Source organism: Balearica regulorum, chromosome 12, assembly GCF_011004875.1.
Source record: "Balearica regulorum gibbericeps isolate bBalReg1 chromosome 12, bBalReg1.pri, whole genome shotgun sequence".
NCBI classification, from domain to species: Eukaryota; Metazoa; Chordata; class Aves; order Gruiformes; family Gruidae; genus Balearica; species Balearica regulorum.
Genome location: NC_046195.1, coordinates 12443539 through 12464135, shown reverse-complemented (window position 1 = coordinate 12464135; position 20597 = coordinate 12443539). Strand labels below are relative to the sequence as shown.

General features: G+C 35.8%; 1 protein-coding gene across 1 annotated transcript in view; it reads right to left on the bottom strand.

Moving 5' to 3' along the window:
- Window positions 1–20597, bottom strand: part of TRPM7 (transient receptor potential cation channel subfamily M member 7) — a 59952-nt gene that overhangs the window by 14895 nt on the left and 24460 nt on the right. Inside the window, exons 3-24 of the mRNA XM_075764511.1 lie at window positions 20027–20065; window positions 19337–19535; window positions 17085–17298; window positions 16417–16541; window positions 15632–15803; window positions 14599–14773; window positions 13738–13861; window positions 12796–12868; window positions 12414–12514; window positions 11370–11504; window positions 9922–9975; window positions 9195–9335; window positions 8541–8675; window positions 7669–7949; window positions 6960–7188; window positions 5575–5730; window positions 5292–5435; window positions 4478–4606; window positions 3293–3577; window positions 2012–2186; window positions 1330–1462; window positions 311–495 (exon numbers count right to left, since the gene is read on the bottom strand). Of these exons, the coding sequence (XP_075620626.1) occupies window positions 311–495; window positions 1330–1462; window positions 2012–2186; window positions 3293–3577; window positions 4478–4606; window positions 5292–5435; window positions 5575–5730; window positions 6960–7188; window positions 7669–7949; window positions 8541–8675; window positions 9195–9335; window positions 9922–9975; window positions 11370–11504; window positions 12414–12514; window positions 12796–12868; window positions 13738–13861; window positions 14599–14773; window positions 15632–15803; window positions 16417–16541; window positions 17085–17298; window positions 19337–19535; window positions 20027–20065 (3404 nt within the window). The remainder of the gene's footprint in view (window positions 1–310; window positions 496–1329; window positions 1463–2011; window positions 2187–3292; window positions 3578–4477; window positions 4607–5291; window positions 5436–5574; window positions 5731–6959; window positions 7189–7668; window positions 7950–8540; window positions 8676–9194; window positions 9336–9921; window positions 9976–11369; window positions 11505–12413; window positions 12515–12795; window positions 12869–13737; window positions 13862–14598; window positions 14774–15631; window positions 15804–16416; window positions 16542–17084; window positions 17299–19336; window positions 19536–20026; window positions 20066–20597) is intronic.

Genomic DNA, 20597 nt, shown 5'->3' with positions numbered 1-20597 from the left:
TTCCAGAAAGAAAAAAATTCTTCCTCCATTAACACTAATAGGAAATCTAATACTATTTTTTTGTTTCTTTGTTTTTGTCATATGTCAGCTTGACTGGAGATTTCTAGGGGCTGTGCATTATACCCTTCATAAAAATGCTGGACTTTGAACAAAATTAGTCTCACTCAATATTATAAACATGGAAAAATAAGACTTACTTCGACTTTCTTGAGAACATGTATTATAACCAAGAACACAGTACTTTTATGACAGTTTGCCTTAATCGTATCAAAAAAAATACTGCAATTTTTTGGATAATAACTGTTCATACTTGGCCCATCTGAAGTCTTGTCTGTCTTTCTTCTTTTACATATACAACAGAACAGGGAAGCCATGTGGCTAAGAATAATAAGTGGTGGAGGCAGAACAGGTTTTTCATGGTAGGCCATAATGAAATGATAGCGTTGATACTTCCACACAATGTTTGAAATTGCCTTGACTTGTAAATACACGTTGCTGAAAGGGAACAGAAAAGAATTAACAGATCAAGGTGGTTTTTGGTTTGGGGTGGTGGGGGAGAGGGGCAGTTGGGTTACTGTGGGTTTTTTTTTTAGTTTTTAACACTTTGATAACAATCTTGAATTCTGAAGCTAGTTAACTAAGAGACAAAAGCACATACTTGTCTTTTACTACAAAATTATTTTAGCGGAAGTTGGAAACACAACCCATTCAAGAAAACACCATGATCCAAAGCAAGTAGAGGGTTAAAAAATTCTCTCATTTGGTAATATTTCAGTACCTTTCCTCAGAAATAAAGTACACTGAGATCAAATTTCAAGTTTGCCAAACAAACAAAATTAATTCTAACTAACCCCAGATTTTTATATCAGACCACAGTAATTCTGCAGTCTGCCATTCTTCAGTGTTATCGAGCTGCTTATACTCATAAATCTAACACTTGTGGACAACTGTACAAGACAATTTACTACAATTCAACTCAACCAACTAGACTATGTTAAATGAATTAGGAACAACAGTCAATATACAGATCCAGAAACAATTGTTTGTTTTCTGACAAAGAGAACTTAAAAATGCTTTGAAATTATCTTAAACTTCCAATTCCCCTGGCCTCAGAGATGTGACACATACCAGTCACATCACACACTTCCCTACTTAGTCACAGGCTTGCGGTGAGGAGGAGATGATGACCAGCCTTAGAACCTGTAAATACTTCCAGCAAATGGGATTGCTTTCAGCTGGCATCAGTTCTTCTTATCTCGCCATCTTATTGCAGTGAAATAGAAACTTATCAAAGGATTAGCAAAAATTAACAATTATCCATATACTTACTTGAAAAATGCAATAAGGAGATTAACCATAATGATGTACTGTACAAAGAGGTAGACGGCTTGAAGAAACGGGGTCAACCATGTTCCTGGGCCACAGAGATGAGCAACTTTTTCATCAGAATTATTTGCACATACTGCGTTGGGAAAAAAAAAACACAGAGAAAATATGTACAACTTTCAGAACTGCCAGCAGTTATAGACAGAGGAAAAAAAAGATCACTTATAAAGATTGCAACAACCAACTATCATTCACTGGTTCTGCAAGTCAAAACGTCTCCATGCATTTAGGAATATGGTAGAAAAATACAGGAGACAAAATTTCTGGTTAATACTATGGTATAATCATATTATCGGAAGAAAAAATAGCATAAAGCACCACCACAGCCAAAATTTTGGCATGACAGCTGTGAGGGAAAATTCCAAAATATTGCTAGGAATAGTCTCGTGAGAAATTGTGATTAAGTAAAGTTTTCCATCTAAGCCATTCAAGCTTTACAAAAAATAATGAAAAAGTCATGAAGTTACACAGCTGCAACCCACAAAGAGGAGATAATCCAATGAATGGAATCAATGGCAACAGTACTGGACACTTGATTTCATAAAATCAGGATTTTGTAAGACCTTGAGAAGATCTTATCAGAGTAAGTTTTCTCCTTACTCGCTTCAAAAGTGCAGTGTCTTACCATCAATTTCATAGGCATACACTTCACCAAAAATCATCCAGTATGGATGAAACACAATATCTCTAGCAAGAGTCCAAGATGGTGCCTCATCAGGATACAATATTGCCTTCCTGGGAACACCAAAACTAAGTAGTACAAGCGCCATGATCACCACAATGTAAAACATGTTGGCCACCTATTAACACAAAAAAGTCAGTTAACCCACAAGGTCATAACTATGATTTCACAACTGTAAACACTTTTACACTGACAGTGTAAGCTTGATAAATTCTATGTATTATATAAAGAAAAGAGTCAGAAATTTTCAGTCAGAAAATTTTGTTAAATAACAAACCCTGTAAAAAAGTCTGGGTTATTCCTGTCCGTTCTTACAGCCTATTCAGGATCCTTGGCCAAAGGCAACTGAGAGTATTTCCTTTGTAATACAAATACCTATTATGTGGATGAGTAGCAGCTGATAAAGAGAAACATTCTTTCCTAAATGCACTCAATAGCTGCAAAAAACACAGAGGTACTTTTCCAAGGGCTGAAACGGAGAACCTATGCCTCTTGCAAGAAATCCAAGTGAGAAATGAGCAACTTGATGCCCTTATATTTAAGGAATGACAGACTTCAACTTAGTAGGAACCATTTTACGAGGGGGAAAAAACCAAACACTCCTTCCACCTTTGTATATACAGCCTTAAAATCTCAAGCCTTAAAATCTTTTTTAACATTTAGCTTTACTATCAGTGAGCTAAGTTGTTTATTTTAAAATTTAAACAATTTGAATATTTTTTGTGTGAGAGAAAACAAGAACAGAGAACAACCTATTCCATTTTCCACAGCACAAAATACGAAGGTGCTTTATGACATAAAACAAGTTGGTCTTGCACTAGAGTGCGCAAAGGCAAGAAAACCAAGACTATAAATAAATCTCAGACCCAAAAGGGAAGCAATGCTAGATGAATCAAGAAAAAGGCATCATCATATTCATTGAAGTGTCTGACATCTAAGAACAAAACAGACCAGAGAAGGTTTACCAGCTTTTTACAGATATGTGATAGAGAAAGCTCCATAATAAAAGGAAGCCTTCTAATCAGTGCTTGTTTTGAAACACATTAAGTTATATTCCAGCTAGCTAATTCTGCACACTGAGTTGCTGACATATTATACCAGGATAAACAATCTTTTTCTAAATAAAACTTTGAGAAAATTTGTAAATGGATTCAGAAAGAAAAATATATTTCAGTTGGGGAAAAAAAAAACCCAAAACAAACCAGTAACAGAAGTAGCACTTACCATTTTCCCAATCATCATAACGTAAGGGCCAGCCTGTTGATTTACAGCTAGAAAATCCAGTAATCGCACATACCAAAAAATTATATTGAGACAATATGTTATTCTTCCAGCAACAAAGACGTAATTTTCTCTGTAAGTATTTTCACCAAAATTTCCCTTTGCTCCAAATCTTAATGCAAACCCAATGAAGAAAGTAACAATGGCAACTGTGTCACTGATATTGAAGTAATCACTGAACCACACTTTAATCTTCTGATTAATCTTCCCAGCCTCTGACATAAAAATCTGCAATAAAAATAAAAGTCAGGTCTGCTCACATTTATTGCACAGGGACTACCAATGAAATATATGAATCAGTAACATTTTTATACTTGCAAAAATAAAATATACATTCAAATGGATAACTCTTTTACACTAAGGAATCAAAACCAGTGTTTAACTGTGTCAGCTTCGCAACAAGGACTAGGAGGATGCATGTTTCCTTTTGTCTGAACAATTTATGAAACAATTTTGGGGTTGGGGTTTTTTTGGTGTTTCCTTTTGAGGCAGTTACTGTTAAAAAAGCGAGCCCTACGTTCTGCCCCTTTGGTTAGGCCTGAAGTACCAGGTTAATGAACTAACTTTCTCTCATTTAAAAATTCTTACAGAACTTCTCAAAAGTCTCTTGCTGACCAGTAACATCATAGTTGTGATAACTATCCTGTCCCCATAAATTTTTTTTTGTTTTGTCATCTTGGTCATAGCATAGTGGTAGAGTTTGACTGAAACAAATAAATACACATTTCACTCCTCAGAAAAGTAAGCCTTGGAACTCAGGGTGGGGTGTGTGATATTAACAAACCAAAACCAAAACAAAACAAGAAAGGAAAAAAAAAAAAAAAAAAAAATCAGACCAGGATGTCATGCCAGTTCCTTGAAATTTAGGAGGAAAAACCCCATCTCCTGTCAATAGACCTCTATCTCTTCCCCATTGAAAACACAAAGAAAAGCAAGCTAATTCCAAGCAGTAGGCCAAGAAACACTGGTATTGAAACTAGCAGCCTACGCCAAAGTTTAAAATGAAGGTATTACATCATGTACTCTGATGCTTGAAGCTTCTTAGGTTCTCTTGTTTATAAACACAGTTTAAAGCATATTGTTTTAATTGACAAAGAAAACTAAAATCCCAGATTGTTACAGGCATACCTCACGAATTTTCTCAATTGCTGATGTGAAAATGTAAGCAATAACAATCCACTCTTGAATGGACGGTAATTCTTCCATTTTTACAAGAACCACAAATGTGTAGAGCATGAGGAATCCTAAGTATGCCAACTAAAAAAAGCAATGAAAATTATACATATAATTACCAAAGGGTTCTTTATAGATGTGCATGGAATCTTTTGATGTGGTATACAATAAAAGCTTCAAGTAGGATTACAGTACTATATTTACCCCTTTAAGCAGACAAGTTATTATTTGTAAGGGGATACAAACATTTTCTTCTTAGAAGAGGAAAAATAGCTGTAATAAGCTATTTATTATTAGCTAAGCTTTGTTCTTGTTACAGCTATTTTTCCTTTAATACAAATTTTAGAGTTTCTATTACAGTAATTTAAACAAAGCTGTGTATGAACACTTAAGCCTAACAAATTATTATAGAAATCCTGCTTGCAACTGATGAAATTGATTATTCAGACAAGAATAAAAATGTTGATGCTAATTACTCTCTTAGCTTAAAAAAACCCAACCAAGCAAAAAAGTATTTCTCAAAGCCAACATCACAAACTTAAAAAAAAACCAAACCAAACCCAAACCACAGAGCACCACATATGCATATACAAGTTTTTCAAAATCAAGTAATTCTCATTTCCAGCTAAGCAAGGTAAGGGGTTTTTTGTTGGTTTTAAAAAAGTGCTTAAACTTTGATTCAGGTCACAGAGCTACATGTTGGAAAAAGAACAAAAAAATCCGCATTAGATTTCCAAATAAAATACACATTACACAGAAGAAAACTCACCGTATTAAACCAAAACTTCACAATTGGTGCATGATAAAATGCATAAAATTTCTGTGTAATTGGAAGTCTTTTAGGTTTTGCTGGAGTCTCCATATCATGCTTTTCTGAAGTACTGTCCAAGATCCTTACTTCTTTAAACACCTCCTGAAATGAAAGGACCATTAACTTCACATACAGAAATACATGCTTTTAGACATTCACTTTAACTCTTGCTTTAATTTTAAAATGCAATAATTTTAACTTAGACATATTGTTTTTAATATCACGCACACACACATATTACCATAGGTATTTCATCTGCTGCATTCTGGAAGTTGTTTTCACTGTCATCCATTGCCATTTGATGTGCATCTTGAGATTGAGGAATATGTGACATTTCAGCCTTGGTCTTATATTCCAACAGCAGTATAGCAGGGGGGAGTAAAATACTCAGTATCACCTGGAAAAGATGAAGACTAAGTGCAAATAGTTCACAGCTACATTAAAGTATCAGAATACACCAACACACAGAAAATCCTCTGAAAATATATTCCCAAATTTCACTTGCTTGTTATTGAAGAAAAGAAATGTAGAAAATAATTAGTTGTTATTATTCATACACACACTTAAGAGGCTAAGATCACATATACAGAGTGTTACTTGACTTGAAGTTTTAGGAAAAGGGAAGAATCACCAAATTCCAAAACTAAAAGCCACTAGAAAGAATGTACTCCAAGCCTGAAGATCCAGAGATATTCTGTTTACACTCTGTTCTTTAATCCACTCTCAGAAACTCTGGAACTGCGTACTGTCAAGGTGTATTGAAGAAGTATATATGAGTCGAGGTTGTGGTTTTGGTTTTTTGCAGGGGTGGGGGTGGGGGTGTGGTGGCATGTGGTTTGTTTGGGTTTTTTTCCAACTTATGGTAGAAAAATGAGCTAAGGTATGGATGAATAGAATAAGTGAAAGCTATTTATTGTTGTTAGCCTGGTACAAAGCAAGCAAGAAAACGATTAATCAGTTATTAAAGAGGATTTTAGTAGGTCACAAGTTAAATGACGCTTGTAGATATTTTGTAGGAAAGTTCTATTTCGTTATAATCCTATCAACAACTAGGGTTCGGTACACCATCTCAAAGAAATATGCAACTTCCGTTTTGGTTCAATTGATCTGTATCACAAAGGGCACCATTGGAAAACCTATCCCCGATTTGCCTACCCTTGTTTGATTCTGTGCCCTGCTTTTGCTCAGTTTCTTCCTCCAAAATAGGGTATACACAAAGCTTTTCTATATCAAGTCTTATGTGCTGCCTGTAAAAAGCCAAAGTGCACGAAACTGTATTTTTACAGCCGGTTTTCTGTCTGTTAAGGTTTTTTACCACTATGTTTTTAGTAGTAGATTAGTATTTACATGATCTCTAAGCCTCTGATTAAAGGCTACTTGCCTGTTTTTTGCCTTCTATATTTCTGTACCTTATTTGAAAAGATAATAGAGTGTCAAAAGAAGAGTTAACAATACATACACTTCCAGTTTTGATTATGTTAAAGGAGACTGTTTTATGGGATTTATTAACATAACCTAGAGCTGTGAAAGCTTTATACTAATAGCATTTAAAACACATGCTTTCCTTCCTTTTAAACATAAATTCCATTGATCCTTCTTACACCAATAAACCGCAACAATGCTTACTTTGTACCATGAATTCTTCCTCATGTTCAGCCTTCCCATCCACATGTCTGATAACAACATCTGTGTACAAGTATGTGCTACAAACGGACGAAGCCTTGATGACACTGCTAGCTTCAGACAAGTTGAGTTGCTCCAATTTTTAAGTTCATAGGTTAGTAATTTCATTGCCATAGTTTCATCTTGTCGGAAGGACTGCTCTAACAGTTCAACTGCCAGTTGACCAAACTCACTAGAACAAAGAAAAATCAACAAAACAAATTTTAGTATCTATGGAAATTACCTTGAGTTTAGGTCGAATTTTCTTGTGCAATCAAATTCCCAGTAGCACAACTTGAAGGGATTATTACCTGTCCCTTCTCTACACGTATGCCACACAGTAATTTATAACAACATGTGAATCTGTGACTTCTATTAAAAACATATGCAGGCTACAAACAGGAAATTGCAAGGAAATGCAAGGAAATAGCGTGGAAGTAAGTAAATGGCACTTGTAGTGTCATTTTAATTTAACTACAAATCATGACTTGGTAACAGCTCTCAGGAGAGAGCAATATCTAACATAAAACTCCTACTTGGGTGCCACTTAATCCTTTTTGCAAAAAGGAATTGTCTTCAAGTGTGCTAGTAGAACAGTTTGGGTTTTGTTCATATATAGCCCACTACTTTTATTGTAAATTTCAAGATCTTTAACTATATAAACATAATTTACTTGGAATACTGTTTCAGTTCTTCTGAAGTATCATCAACAAGGTCACTTTGTTTTGCTTCATATGCCATTGAACGATACACTTTGCAAGCAACTAAGGCTTTTGCCATGGACTCCTCCCCATGCTGCCAGAAGAACAGGGCCATCTTCTGCCTCTTCATTAAGACCGCCCAAAGTAACAGCTCGTTGAGAGGATAAGCAAAACGTCTCGTTTCAGGATCATCTATGTCTACTATTTCATCTTTGGTTCTTTTCTTTTTTCCCTCTTCTGCACCAGTGTCAATCTTTAAAATAAAATCAGAAAGTTACATTTTAAATCTCTAAACTTGGTCATTGCATAACTTGAAATAAAATGCTGAGAGATCCAATATCAAATTATATGTAATTCTAAAAAGAAAAGTGAATTTCTGAAGACTTGAAAAGCAGCTAGAATTTTTGTTCAAAAACTTCAGTTGAGTCCAATCCATTTTAATAACTGGGAGACTGAATTACTTTGATTTATAGATCAAAAGAAAAGCAGTAACTAATACACCTACATACGAATGAGGAAACTCATGGAGACACATGGCCAAATCTTGCCCTGTCTACAAAGCCATGTGAGCTCCCCCCACTGCTACAACTGTGCCAAAGATAAGCTTTTTGCTCCCTAACATATCAAAACTTATCCAGAAGACTACTATACAGAAAGTTAAACACTCTTTACAGAATCCTGTAAGGATGCTAGACAAGTACAATAGCAAGGCTGCAATTCCTACTTTACCAAAGTCAGTAAAACCGCTGCTACTTACACTTCAATGGCACTTGGATTTCAACCAGGTTCTCCCCTCTTAACTACTTAAAATAAACCCCACCACGTTCCCCTCACACATCTGTACCTTTGGTTTGTATGGCTGTGCTGTTTTGATGAAGTGATTATGGCGCATTTTTTCTTTCTTGTCTGCCCTGTTACCAAAAGACTCATGGCTTTTACACATCTGAGGAGTAGTGTTTGAAGGATTTCGCCCAGATCGCTGTAACAAGAATAAGAGGAAGGGGTTTGGTTTTGTTTCTTTACTCTTACCTACTCTGCATTATAAAATCATCTATTTATAGCTACTTAGTTGAGCAATTAAACAGCTACTTTGCTGCTGAAACAGTGATGAACTTGTATAACAGCAACAACCAGAATTTTCACTGGATATTTAACAAGTTTTTTGTTTTGTTTTTTTAAGTTACAGTTGTTGCTTTACAAGAAGCTAAGATATTTGCATCCCAAGCCCAGGTGAATCTGCATGTTTAGTGCCCGTTCTTCCCCTATGAGTAGGAAAAAGGGAAATAACAGAGAAGGAATTTAGATATGCTAGAACAAGGAGCAGGAGAACAAAATCTTTTGTTTGTCCTCAATCCCAAAACAGTGACCAGCTGCCCTCACAGGGCCTTTAAAAAAACCAGTCCATTGACAAGAAGAACAAAACAATATGGATTCAATTTTCCTCCAAAATATGCAGCTTTTTTTAATTGAGAACATATGTTATCCAACTGCCACATACCCGATTGTTCCCACTGAGACTGTTGTATATAGCTCTAAAGCGTTTTCTTGTATAGGTGCATCGATAGGTTCCTCCCATCAGATATTCAATAACCAGCCCCACATCAATCAGGTTGATTTTATAACCCGGAGGAAGATTTCCCTAGGAATACAAGAGGTATTTTTAGTTTTATAAATCATAATCTTAAACTTGCTTAGAGTGTTTCTACATGTCACATCACAGCTTTAAATAAAAAACAAATGAAATCTTTCATGATTTAAAAAAAAAAAAAACCAAACCAAAAACAAAACCACAAACAACCAACAACAACCACACATCTACATGGCTCAAATATTCATCAGTTTCAAAAAAGGCAAGGTTATAGCTTCTTTTCTGTATGATCTCCCCTAGGAGGGTAGATGTTCATTCCACTGGGGGTGCACATGGGTTGGTTTTTGTCTATTGTTTTAACAGCCAAAATTACTCCTAGCCAAGAATATCAGTTTTAAATCCCCCCAAAAAGCAAAACAAATCACAAGGAAGATGAGGAAGACAACACTCATCAGGAGCAGGGCAGTAAGCATATAACAGCAAGTATTGGAAACAATAGAATGACTGCAGAGGTAGCTTATTATTTACAATAAAACCTAATTAATAAACCCAAGATTAAATTGACAGTCAAACTTAAGAAAACATAAAAAAACCTAACACTGCTATAGTTTGGCAGATTTTTACATCTATAGCATACCTGTTTGACATCCCGAACAAGATGAAAGAGTGTTGGGTTAGTTGGGCCTTGTTTCTTTATAAAAAAAAAAAAAGGGGGGGGGGGGGGGGATTTGGAATGAGAAATTAGAGTGCAATGACAGCATGAGAAGATTACAGTAGAAGCCAAATATTTTTGCATGGTGGCTCAAAAAAAAAAATAAAAATCCCTGGTTTTTAAACAAACAGTAGCCATCAAATAAATGCAAATTATTTCAAAACTACCATATTTGCTATAGACCATTTCCTTTTTTGTTTCATATTACTTCTGTTTCAATTTGGGACATAATTAATACACCCGTAGCTTGTCCAAGAAGGAAGAAAAAAACCCCACCAGAATTCAAACAGCAGCATTATGGGGTTTTTATATTATTAAAATATAATATTATAGAGACAAGTTTTAACAAATAAGCATTTTAATTTACAGGAACACACACAGACTGATATTCATGTTTATAGTACTGCAGAATCCGTAGTAAAAGCTCCCTTACTTTTATAAGTTTTAGTCTAAACATTCCCTCTTTTTACCCAGGTGGATTCTTCTTCTTTCTCTGATTTCCTGTGAGTGGATGAACTGTTACATTTTTAGACATATGGTTACCCTTAGCTCCCATACAGAACTCAATTAAAAGCACATCAAGTGTGCAAAAGCAACACCATAACAGGTTAATTAAAAAAACCCAAATAACAAAACCTGATCACATAGGCTCCTCTACAGAGCTTTATTAGCTAAAAAATTCTTTCTTTTTTCTTCCTTTCTTTTTTTTTTCTTTTCCAAAAGCAGATAATGAGAATGTTAATGTAAGCCTAAATCATATTTGTGTACTACTCACTTTCGCTACTTTTTGGTGGAAGGTTTTTTGTTTTGTCCCGTTAGGTACCTAGTGTGTTACAAAACTACCTTAAAATTTTTAAATCAACACCTATGGCAACAAAATTTTTCTAAGTAATATTTATAACTATGCAGGTTCACAAAATAAGCTATGTTTACAACTATTATGATAATATTAACTGCTACAGACAGAATTCATCTTAGGAAGCTCTAACAATACTATCTATAGACCTCATATTTTGTGCCCGAGTTTCACCCATCTGACTCTCCCTCGTTCTGCTCCCCACTGTGGTTTACACATTTCATACATTGCACAACAAGGCTGCAATTTTCCCTTTAGTATCTATCCCATACGTCAGATACAGATGAACATCCCGCTGACGAACTATTTCTGGTACCATTTCTGGAGAGCCAGAAAGCAGCTGTGGCACTACAAAACAGCCAGACATCATGCACTTCTCAACTCTAACCTCACGCAAGGGATCCTTACCTATCAACATCCCATGGCCTTCAGACTGGTGCACATGACTCAGTATACAACACACTGAGCAACTAAAAAGCTGTTCTAAAAGAAGCCTAAAAAGCAATCAGTCACTTACTGTGTTATAAAGTTCTTCCAGCCTGGGAATTGTAAGAAATTTGTGCATGCTTACTCCATTTTCAATCAGAAGTTTCACAAATGCAACTCTATCCATCACAAGGGCATCTAACATAGCCTGTTCCAGAGAGCCAACCTGCAACAAATAATAATGAGGTAGAGCCTGAAGAGAACCAGTAAAACAGTACATCACAAAAGCAAGCATACTTAGATTACATATCAATCTCATTCATTTACAGGGCTGGGGAAACCTTATGCGTCTAACAAATACAAAGATGTCACCCTTGGTTCAGAAAATCCCCTGAACATCACATAATTACAGAGTGAGAGAATATTCTGAAGACTTAATCAGCAAGTCTTATATTCTTCCATAGGTATCTCCTGCTGACACAGTACATGGGACTAAGTAGGCATTTGGTTTAACATAGTTAGGCTGTTCTCATAGATTGATGTTGGATACAACAAAGACATAAAACATTTAAAGCACAATTTGCTTCAAAGACAAATGCTCAGAACCATCATTGCTATCAACAAGCCTTACAGTATGTACTTTCGACTACATGCTCGTCATGTAAGATTGTGCTTTATTTTTACAATAATATGGTAAAGAGGCGAGATTCACAATGTAGTTTTTGAACTAATTTGCAGACTATAAGAAATAGACATTTTGTCTTCCTCCTCAAAAGACACTGCAGTGCTGCCAACAGTGCATTTTACTAGATGCTTAAGAACTTCCTATGACCATCAACTGTAAGGAAGAAAGAGCATCTGACTAACATGAATTCAGCTTCCATCTTTCGCAATGTCTTTTCTCCCATAGTTATTCAGAACATTTAGCACATTTCTAAAATTTTTGGACCATTTTCAACCACACAGTAACAAAACAGCTGTATGACTATGCACTATGCAAAAGTTACTGTCCTCAAAATAAATGTATCAGTATTCTACAGTCTCTCTCTACAAAAGTCAAAAGATTCATTCTTTACAGTAAGTTGAATTTGTCTTCTAGAAAATATCATTCTGCTTAATCCAGACCATTACATACCAGCCATTGTTGCCCATAAACAAAAACATGATTTTTGGCTATGTCAACTCTATCCCACGCAAGTGTAAGAACAAGCTGGTCAAATGCAGATGCATTCGTGCCTTAAGAAGCAAAAAAAATGAAAAAAATTTAAAATTAATTAAAATATAAAATAAACATTCTTGCTTCCTAAAAAGGTCAAATCAAGCAATCTACCACAAATTTATACAGTATATTTCATCATTTATGACACATTACAGTATTATACAATGAGAAAACATAGTAGATAATTATTTGCTTAAAAACTCAAGATTCCTACAGACTATAGTATTTTATAAATAATTCATCATATAAACACTAAACAACAATAGCTGAGGATTTCAAATGCTCTTAAAAGTCTCACCTTTTAACAATGCTGTAAGTATTGCAACATCAATGTCCTGATGTTCGTCTGACCCAATATGAAAAACTGTGATCTGTCCAAAAGAGTAAAATGAGGAAAACATATTTTGAAGTTATTTTCAGGCAAAGGTGATTAGCTCCAGTCTTTTATGTCAGGAATTGAAATACATTAAAAAGTCACCTTAACTTCGATGCAGCTGAAGCCTATGCTTGATTTAAACTTACCTTTAGTGTACAGTCTGTTTTGTTTTCCTAACTGGGTGCCACACAAGACATTCCTTTATGATAAAAAGCATAGCAGACACCCTTTGCACTCTCCAATCAATCTCTATTGTCTATAAACACCACACAGTATTCTGTTTACCCCTCCAGTTCATTCTAGATTATGAGATTAACCTGTCAGCAAACATGTTTAGCTGAATATGACAATTTTAAACCTCAGAACAGCACAATATGATGTCCAAATGAGACACCAGTACCTGAACGCAGGCTACATATAAAGCTTTAGGAAGTGCTTTTGCTTTAAGCATGCAGTGATAGTAGACCTTTGCTAGTATGGTCATAATTAAAAGATTTAAAAATGAGTCCTAAGACTTAAAAAAAAAAAAAAAGAAAAATAAAGAAAAAAGGACAGCAACCCAAATACAAAATACATACACATACTATAAACAAACCAGAATCCTGTCATCTGAAAACAAATAGGCTTGGAAACAACAAACTCAGATTACCAGAACTAATCACAAAAATGAAGTCTCTCTTGGCCATGAGATAAAGTATACACGAAAACTGTATTTGACTATCTTCCATAACTGGAAGATCCACTGTGTCCAGAAAAGATTTCTGAATGACTCTTGATCATATACAACATTGAGATACAATTTACTATTGTATCCACAAATGCATGCACTCTGCATAAAAAAATTTTATGACAAGATCTACTTACAAGCTCTTTTTTTTTCATGCATTCCAGCAATGTCTGAAACAAATGAACTGCTTCACTTTGACCAAAGTTAAATGTCTTTTTGATGGTTGAAATGATTTCAGGCTCAGCACCCTCAGGAACATTCCTGAGATTGAAACAAACAAACAGGAAAACACATTGTTATACATGAACAGTAAGAACAACAATGCATTTATTTAGTTTCAAGATGTCCATTCAAAGTTCTGCTATCTATAAGCTTATTACTATTTCAGTGGCAAAATCTTGGGTAACCTTTAGAAAGAAGTATAGGTTGCTTAATCTACGACATTCTACTACCACCTCATTAAAAAGTAACTCAGCTATTCTCTATGTTATTCTCACATCTCTGGAAGGTTTGGTTAGCTCTCACTGCTGTTGAGCAAAACTCTGAGGTGCACACTTAAGAACAGTCACATTTATCATTTAAGTTACTGTGGCTTAGTCAAAATTTGAAGTTGAAGTAGACAGGGCATTTAAACCTAGAGTTTTGTCCTCTAGTTACAACGGTGTAACAAAATTACCACATGCAACTGAAGTTACACATGAGATGTTTCCCCTAATTTAGGATACAGGTGTGTACACTTTTGCTATCCTTTTTGTAAGTATTGCTCAAGCAAGCATAGGCTACAGAATGTGGTGCAACTGCTACAAGGTACATGGGAGGAACCTAAAACTAGAAAAGAAGTCTTGGTCTTTAGGCAGAGCTGTTATTGCAGTCATCCTGGAAAGCTGCATCACAGGCAAGATTAAACTCTCCACTTAGTTTTTCCACAGAAAAAGCTCTTGCACAAATTTATTAAGGAACGGTCTCAAAACTCATCTATGTATGAGATGAGGACTTACCCTCCCTCCTCTGTTTGCTTGTGAACATACGCCAATATGTCTGCAGCTCTACCAGTTCCTTCACATACTACCACCGGCACAGGAGGACTTTCTTGAAGGAAATCTAAAACTGTGAGAATGACGTTGGGGCCACCTTCAAATACAAGTGCCACCACTGGCACACCTTGTCCGATTCCTATAAAGTTGCAAATAAATAATAAAAAACAGATAACGTTGTAAGTGTACAGAGAATGTTAAGATTGATTTTATGTATTTAATAAACCAACTACGTCCCTTCTATTGAATGAAAATTAAAATGCTGCCTGCCAGACATTTCAACTGTTGCTAATGCACAGTTTCAAGCACTCCTTATACTTTGGGCTGGGAGGAAATAAGCTGATAAATGCAATGGAATACAATCTACAAAACAGGAGAGATTCTTCACAGAAATCTTCCTGAAATAATGCAGAAAAGGGAGCTTTTTTTCTTTAGGGAATTCCCCTTCTACCTTCCCCCCAAATAGTTTCCAAAGATGACGACACGTATACAATTTGAACATAGTTACATGGAAACCTTCTATTGACAAGGAGTATTGCAGAAGCATTCCTAGAAGAGAAAAAAACACACATGTGTTGCTCCATAATTGGTAAAACACCAAAAGACGACATGGCTTCTTTGCACAAACACAGATGATGTTTTACAAACTCAATTGCCGTGTTGTGAAACTGCAAGCGATCATTGTCAAAACCATGAATCAATCAGACCAGTAAGGCCTGACAACATACTAATAACTCAAGTGACGTACATTTGCTTTATGAAAGAAAAATTGACAACTTTATTCAGAAGAACTCTCCTCTCTGGTCCCAGGAAAATCCTAAATCTACCAGCAATATCTAGGGTCCAAAGCAGCAGCTGAAATTTGCAAAATAATCATTCAGACTTGAAACATAAACAAGAGACTAATTTTTCTATTTCCTCATTCGGATGTTTGGTGCACGTACCTTTGTCATTAAAGCACAGTGACACTTGGCCCCGAGGCATCAGAATTACTTACTTGCATGGATCCGTTGCAAATTAATAGTTTTTTCCAGTTCTCTCCGCAATTTAACTTCTGCTCCATACTTTCCAACTGTTCCATCATCCACCAGAATGAAATGGGAGTGGAGGTTATTTAGGACATTCAGTTTACTTAATGGATTTAACAAGGTTTGATATGGAGCAACCACCTAAGTATAAGCACATAACAACGTATTTTACTTATAAAGAATCACTTTTTTTTTTTTTTACATGAAACAACTGTTTGTGTAGACACAAAGACTGGTGGCTCAACAAGAAGCACTGACACATATAAGCATGCCTTGGGTCAGGATACACTAACAGCCGTAGCTCTTAACTTTTCAAAGAGTTTTTTCTCTATTATCCTTCAGAACAGAATTCTCTTGTAATAGTTATCTGCTTTCCTTCACAAAGTTATCTTGTGATAACTTGTGATTGCTCACGCAAACAGCATTGAAGACTGCATCAAAATTTTTCAACTTATCGGCCTCTGTAAACGTGATTTCTCTGTAATACTTTAGCATTTTTGTTACTTGATTCAGTAATATCAGTAGGGGATGTGGAAAGGATTAAGTACTTGAGAACAAGCTCCTCCTCTAGTGCATTTTCATTTTGCAACTTGTTTACACTAATGATCTTGCATAAGTCACCGATGTCAATGTATCTTCATATTAAAGCAAGTATTACAATGATGCAAAGCAAGTGAAAAAACCCACGCTTGAGCAAATTTGTCAAAAAATAAGTCAGGTAAATCATTATTTCAGTTAGATAATTTATCCTTACATCTCTTCCAACAAGGTCATTTCTGTTTTCAATCACTCCCCACGGAGCAATCCCAATAGTGCAAATCTTTCGAGATGATCTGGAAGCATGTTCTCTTAGAGCATCACCAACATGTTTTGCAACACCTGTTTGTGCACAAGAAGATTTCAAGGTCTTAAATGTTGTATCTTGTTAGGAAATACAACTGTTTTATTAGTTAACCGGGCCTTTAACAATCTGGGAACTTATTTGACAAAACACCAAAGAAAGAGCACCATAGTGCACCTACTAGAAGGAAACAAAGTACTATGTATCAGTAATTCAACAAAATAAATATTAGCCTAGAAAGAACCAAAGAGTTTCCAGTAAATTACTGTATGTGTTTTGATTGCATTAAGTTTCTCTTCTTGTGGTTTCAAAAATAAAAGCCAAAAAAACCAACAATAAAAAACCCAAACCAAACAAGCCCAAGAAAACAAAACCCCCTACCTTTGTGTTGTTTCTCTTTGCAAGACAAAACAGCAGTCCATTTCTAACTACATATGTTCAAAATGTATAATTTTGATTTCACTTGACCAAACTCACTCAAATTTACTTCACTTTAAGACGAACCTATGCATCCATTAAATCTCTTGGCTCTAATAAATCATAATCCACTTAACTGTGCACAGTTATTGGTACTTCTTTACCTGTGTTCACTCCTCCAGTTATAATCCAGGCTCCTGTTGTTACTGCAGCTTTAATAAGACCTTTGCCAAGCAACTGTTTGATGCGTGGGTGAAGTTCAAATTTCTGCATGCCCCCATGTACAGATATAACAAGCTTCGGCAACTCCATCTGCCATTCTTTCAGCATAAGTTGCAGAATAGCTTCAGGCTTAGTGTCATATGACAATCGCACATACTGGAGGCACAAGAAGAGGGTTAAAAGGTTCTTAAAAGAAATCATCACAGAATCAATGAGCAAAAAGAACCAGGATGTACTTCAGGATATATTATCCTATTCCTGGCTATGGAAAATGTAATTCACTTTCTCAAAATACAGTGGATGCAATAAATGAACAAGCTTACTTTATGTCCTCCAGAATTAAGGACAAGACAGTTAATGGTTTTGGAAGCAAGTTTTGGAAAGGGAACAACTGTAGAAATATTATACAGAAATATATTTCTTTTATATAGAAAGCACCTCTCCTATGAGGACGTACAGAGAGCTGGGGTTGTTCAGCCTGGAGAAGATAAGGCTTCAGGGAGACCCTATTGCAGCCTTCCAGTACCTGAAGGGGCCTACAAAAAAGCTGGAGAGGGCTGCTTACAAGGGCATGTACTAACAGAACAAGGGGGAATGGCCTTAAGCTGAAGGAGGGCAGATTTAGATTAGACATTAGGAAGAAATTCTTCACTGTGAGGGTGGTGAGGCACTGGAACAGGTTGCCCAGAGAAGTTGCGGATGCCCCATCCCTGGAAGCGTTCAAGGCCAGGTTGGATGGGGCTTTGGGCAACCTGGTCTAGTGGAGGGTGTCCCTGCCCATGGCAGGGGGGCTGGAACTAGATGATCTTTGAGGTCCCTTCCAACCCAAACCATTCTATGATTATATTAGTCCATCCTACTGGCATAGCGACCTAGAAAAATGAGTCTTTATGAAAGCACTGAATGATCTCTAAATGAGATTAAATTCAGAAATATTTATAAAAGTTCTGCCATCTACTGGGGAGAGGCTTGCATGTCTCTTGCGAAAAGTTTTATGGAGAGACAGTTGCTTGTTTTTCCTTCCCCATTCCTGGTGGGAAGGAAAACCATTCTTTAATAGAAAACTTCCAAACTAGCAGCTTTTTAACTTGCCATGTCTAACAGCATAAGATGGTTGATCAGTTAAAAATACTGCTGCATCTTTAATACAAACTATTCAATAAGCCCTACCTGAATCAAATTCTAACTAAAACCCCATCACTATTCCAATAAACTGGTTTTAGCAACCCCACCAGCACTCGGTAGAGGTAACCAGAGAAAGGAACACATACACTGCTATTACCAACTTGAAAGAATTCTGCTAAGAGCCCTTCTCTCCACGGAGATGCTCTCACCTAAAGTGCTGGAATCTCCTTGGGGACTCCGCTAGCTGCATAAAGAACAGAGCTCCCTCATTCAAGCTCTTCAGTTTGGCCACAGGAGCCACACTGTATCAGACAGAACCCCTTGCAGCTTGTAACTACAGAAACATTAAAATCAATTCTACCACAACGAGAAATCCTTTACAAAATGGTTGCGGAGAATGTGCCAGAATTTCCAGTTTTCTAGCCTCTTGATTACATGTGCACTTGTGATTGGAGTTGGTTTCCAAAATTTTTTATTTTTTTGGTATGCTTGTTTTTAACTAACCCGCTCTCCCACAAAACTTGTATTATTCTGATCAGTATGATTCTGCTTTAATATTTTGAACAAATCTACTAAAGAAGCATATTCCACATCCGTCCATAACTTTTTAAATTTTTTTCAGAGTTTGAAAATCATGAATAGAGGGTTAAGACAGCAGATGTTACTTAACAGGTCCTATAAAAATTTATCAGTAGTGAGTAAGCAAGCAGCACAGATGAGTAAGCTGTATTTTCATGAAGTCTGAAACGCTGACCACTGAATTCTTAATGTTATGTTTTGCTGAAGTGATTATGAATTCTTGTCACCATTTGCAATTTGAAGGTAAGCCTGTACATGAATACAACTAATTCTGATAGATCTGAGCAACTTTTGTTATGAAATATAAATTAAAAAATGGAAATTAGAAAGAATCCAGATCACAATTAAAGAATACTAGAATAGTAGAGGGTACAGGTTTGTCACAGTATGGGTGACATTGTTTTCAGCCTTCAATTTCAAAAGTTAAATGAAGCATCCACCATCTCTATCAACATGTTTAGAGTAAGAAAAAAGAAAACATCATACATGCCTTAGCCCTGTAAGAATGAGAGCCACCTTGAAAGTTGATGACACCGTAAGCATCAGTAGAGGTTTGTTCTGTATGTTTTTCCACTGACCATTCTTCTATTTCCTGATTATAGCTTTCACCCAGCTTCACATCGGAGTATTTCATAGCAACGCTTGCAGTAAAACAAGCATGTTGTCTGACCAAGCGTCCACAACAGCACCTGCATCCAACCATATCATTTAGAATACTTGAGTAAATACTATTATTAGAAGACAAGAGAGAAGAACTTCTTTTATCTATAACGGAGACACATCAGATTTAGAAAGCAAAGATTCTAAATATAATATTAACCTCTTTTCCAGAGCAAACCTTGTTGCCATAAATATTATAGCAAGAATTAATTAAAATACATAATTATTATGCAAAATACTGAAACTCATGGAGATAGCAAGTTGGAGGCCAGAAGAAACTAAATAGTCAGGACATTGAAAATTGATTCTTTGAAGCCAAATAATTTCTATAACATTTGTAAGTCTGTGATCTATATAGTGCAGACAGTTCTTTATTCATTAGTTATATTTATTTTATATCTAACCTTTCACCGACTTGTCATTTGCAATATTGATCAAAACTTTTTAAAACCATATTAGGAAAGTGCTTATTTAATGGAAAAAAATATTCATAAATATTGTAATTACAAAGAACTCTTACCTGACAAGTTGCTGACAAATCTGACATCCTGGAAGGCATCTATAAGAAATATTTAAATATACAAGTAAACTTCAGATTCAATTTTTTTGTGTGTGTGTGGGAACAGACCACTCACACCACATCATGTGCTTGCAGAAAGATTACTGAACAAAAGAGATCTCCAGTAAATGGAAAACATGCTGCTCAAGTTTGCCTGTTTTTAACGTGGTAACTTGTCTGTCTGTATTTTACATGACTGTAGTACACTTGGCAAGTAAACACACATAAACAGGCAAAAGCTTCAGTCCTGAGACTTCAGAGGGGTTTTCAGGGTTTGAACCATCAATATCTGAAGCCCAGGAATGTTTCAGACTGGATTATCTGCAGTACTCAAACTGAAACATTTTGCTAGATGCTGAGAAGTTACTTACAGACCAGCATTTTCTTGGACTCATTCTAAGTATACATTGTTGTATCTATTCTACAAATTCATCCTTCTAATATACATGCAAATTGAACTGCCTGTGTCAGGAAGTTATTTGATCATTTCTGAGTTGCATGTGCAGAAAAAGATATATTTGAACAAACCTTA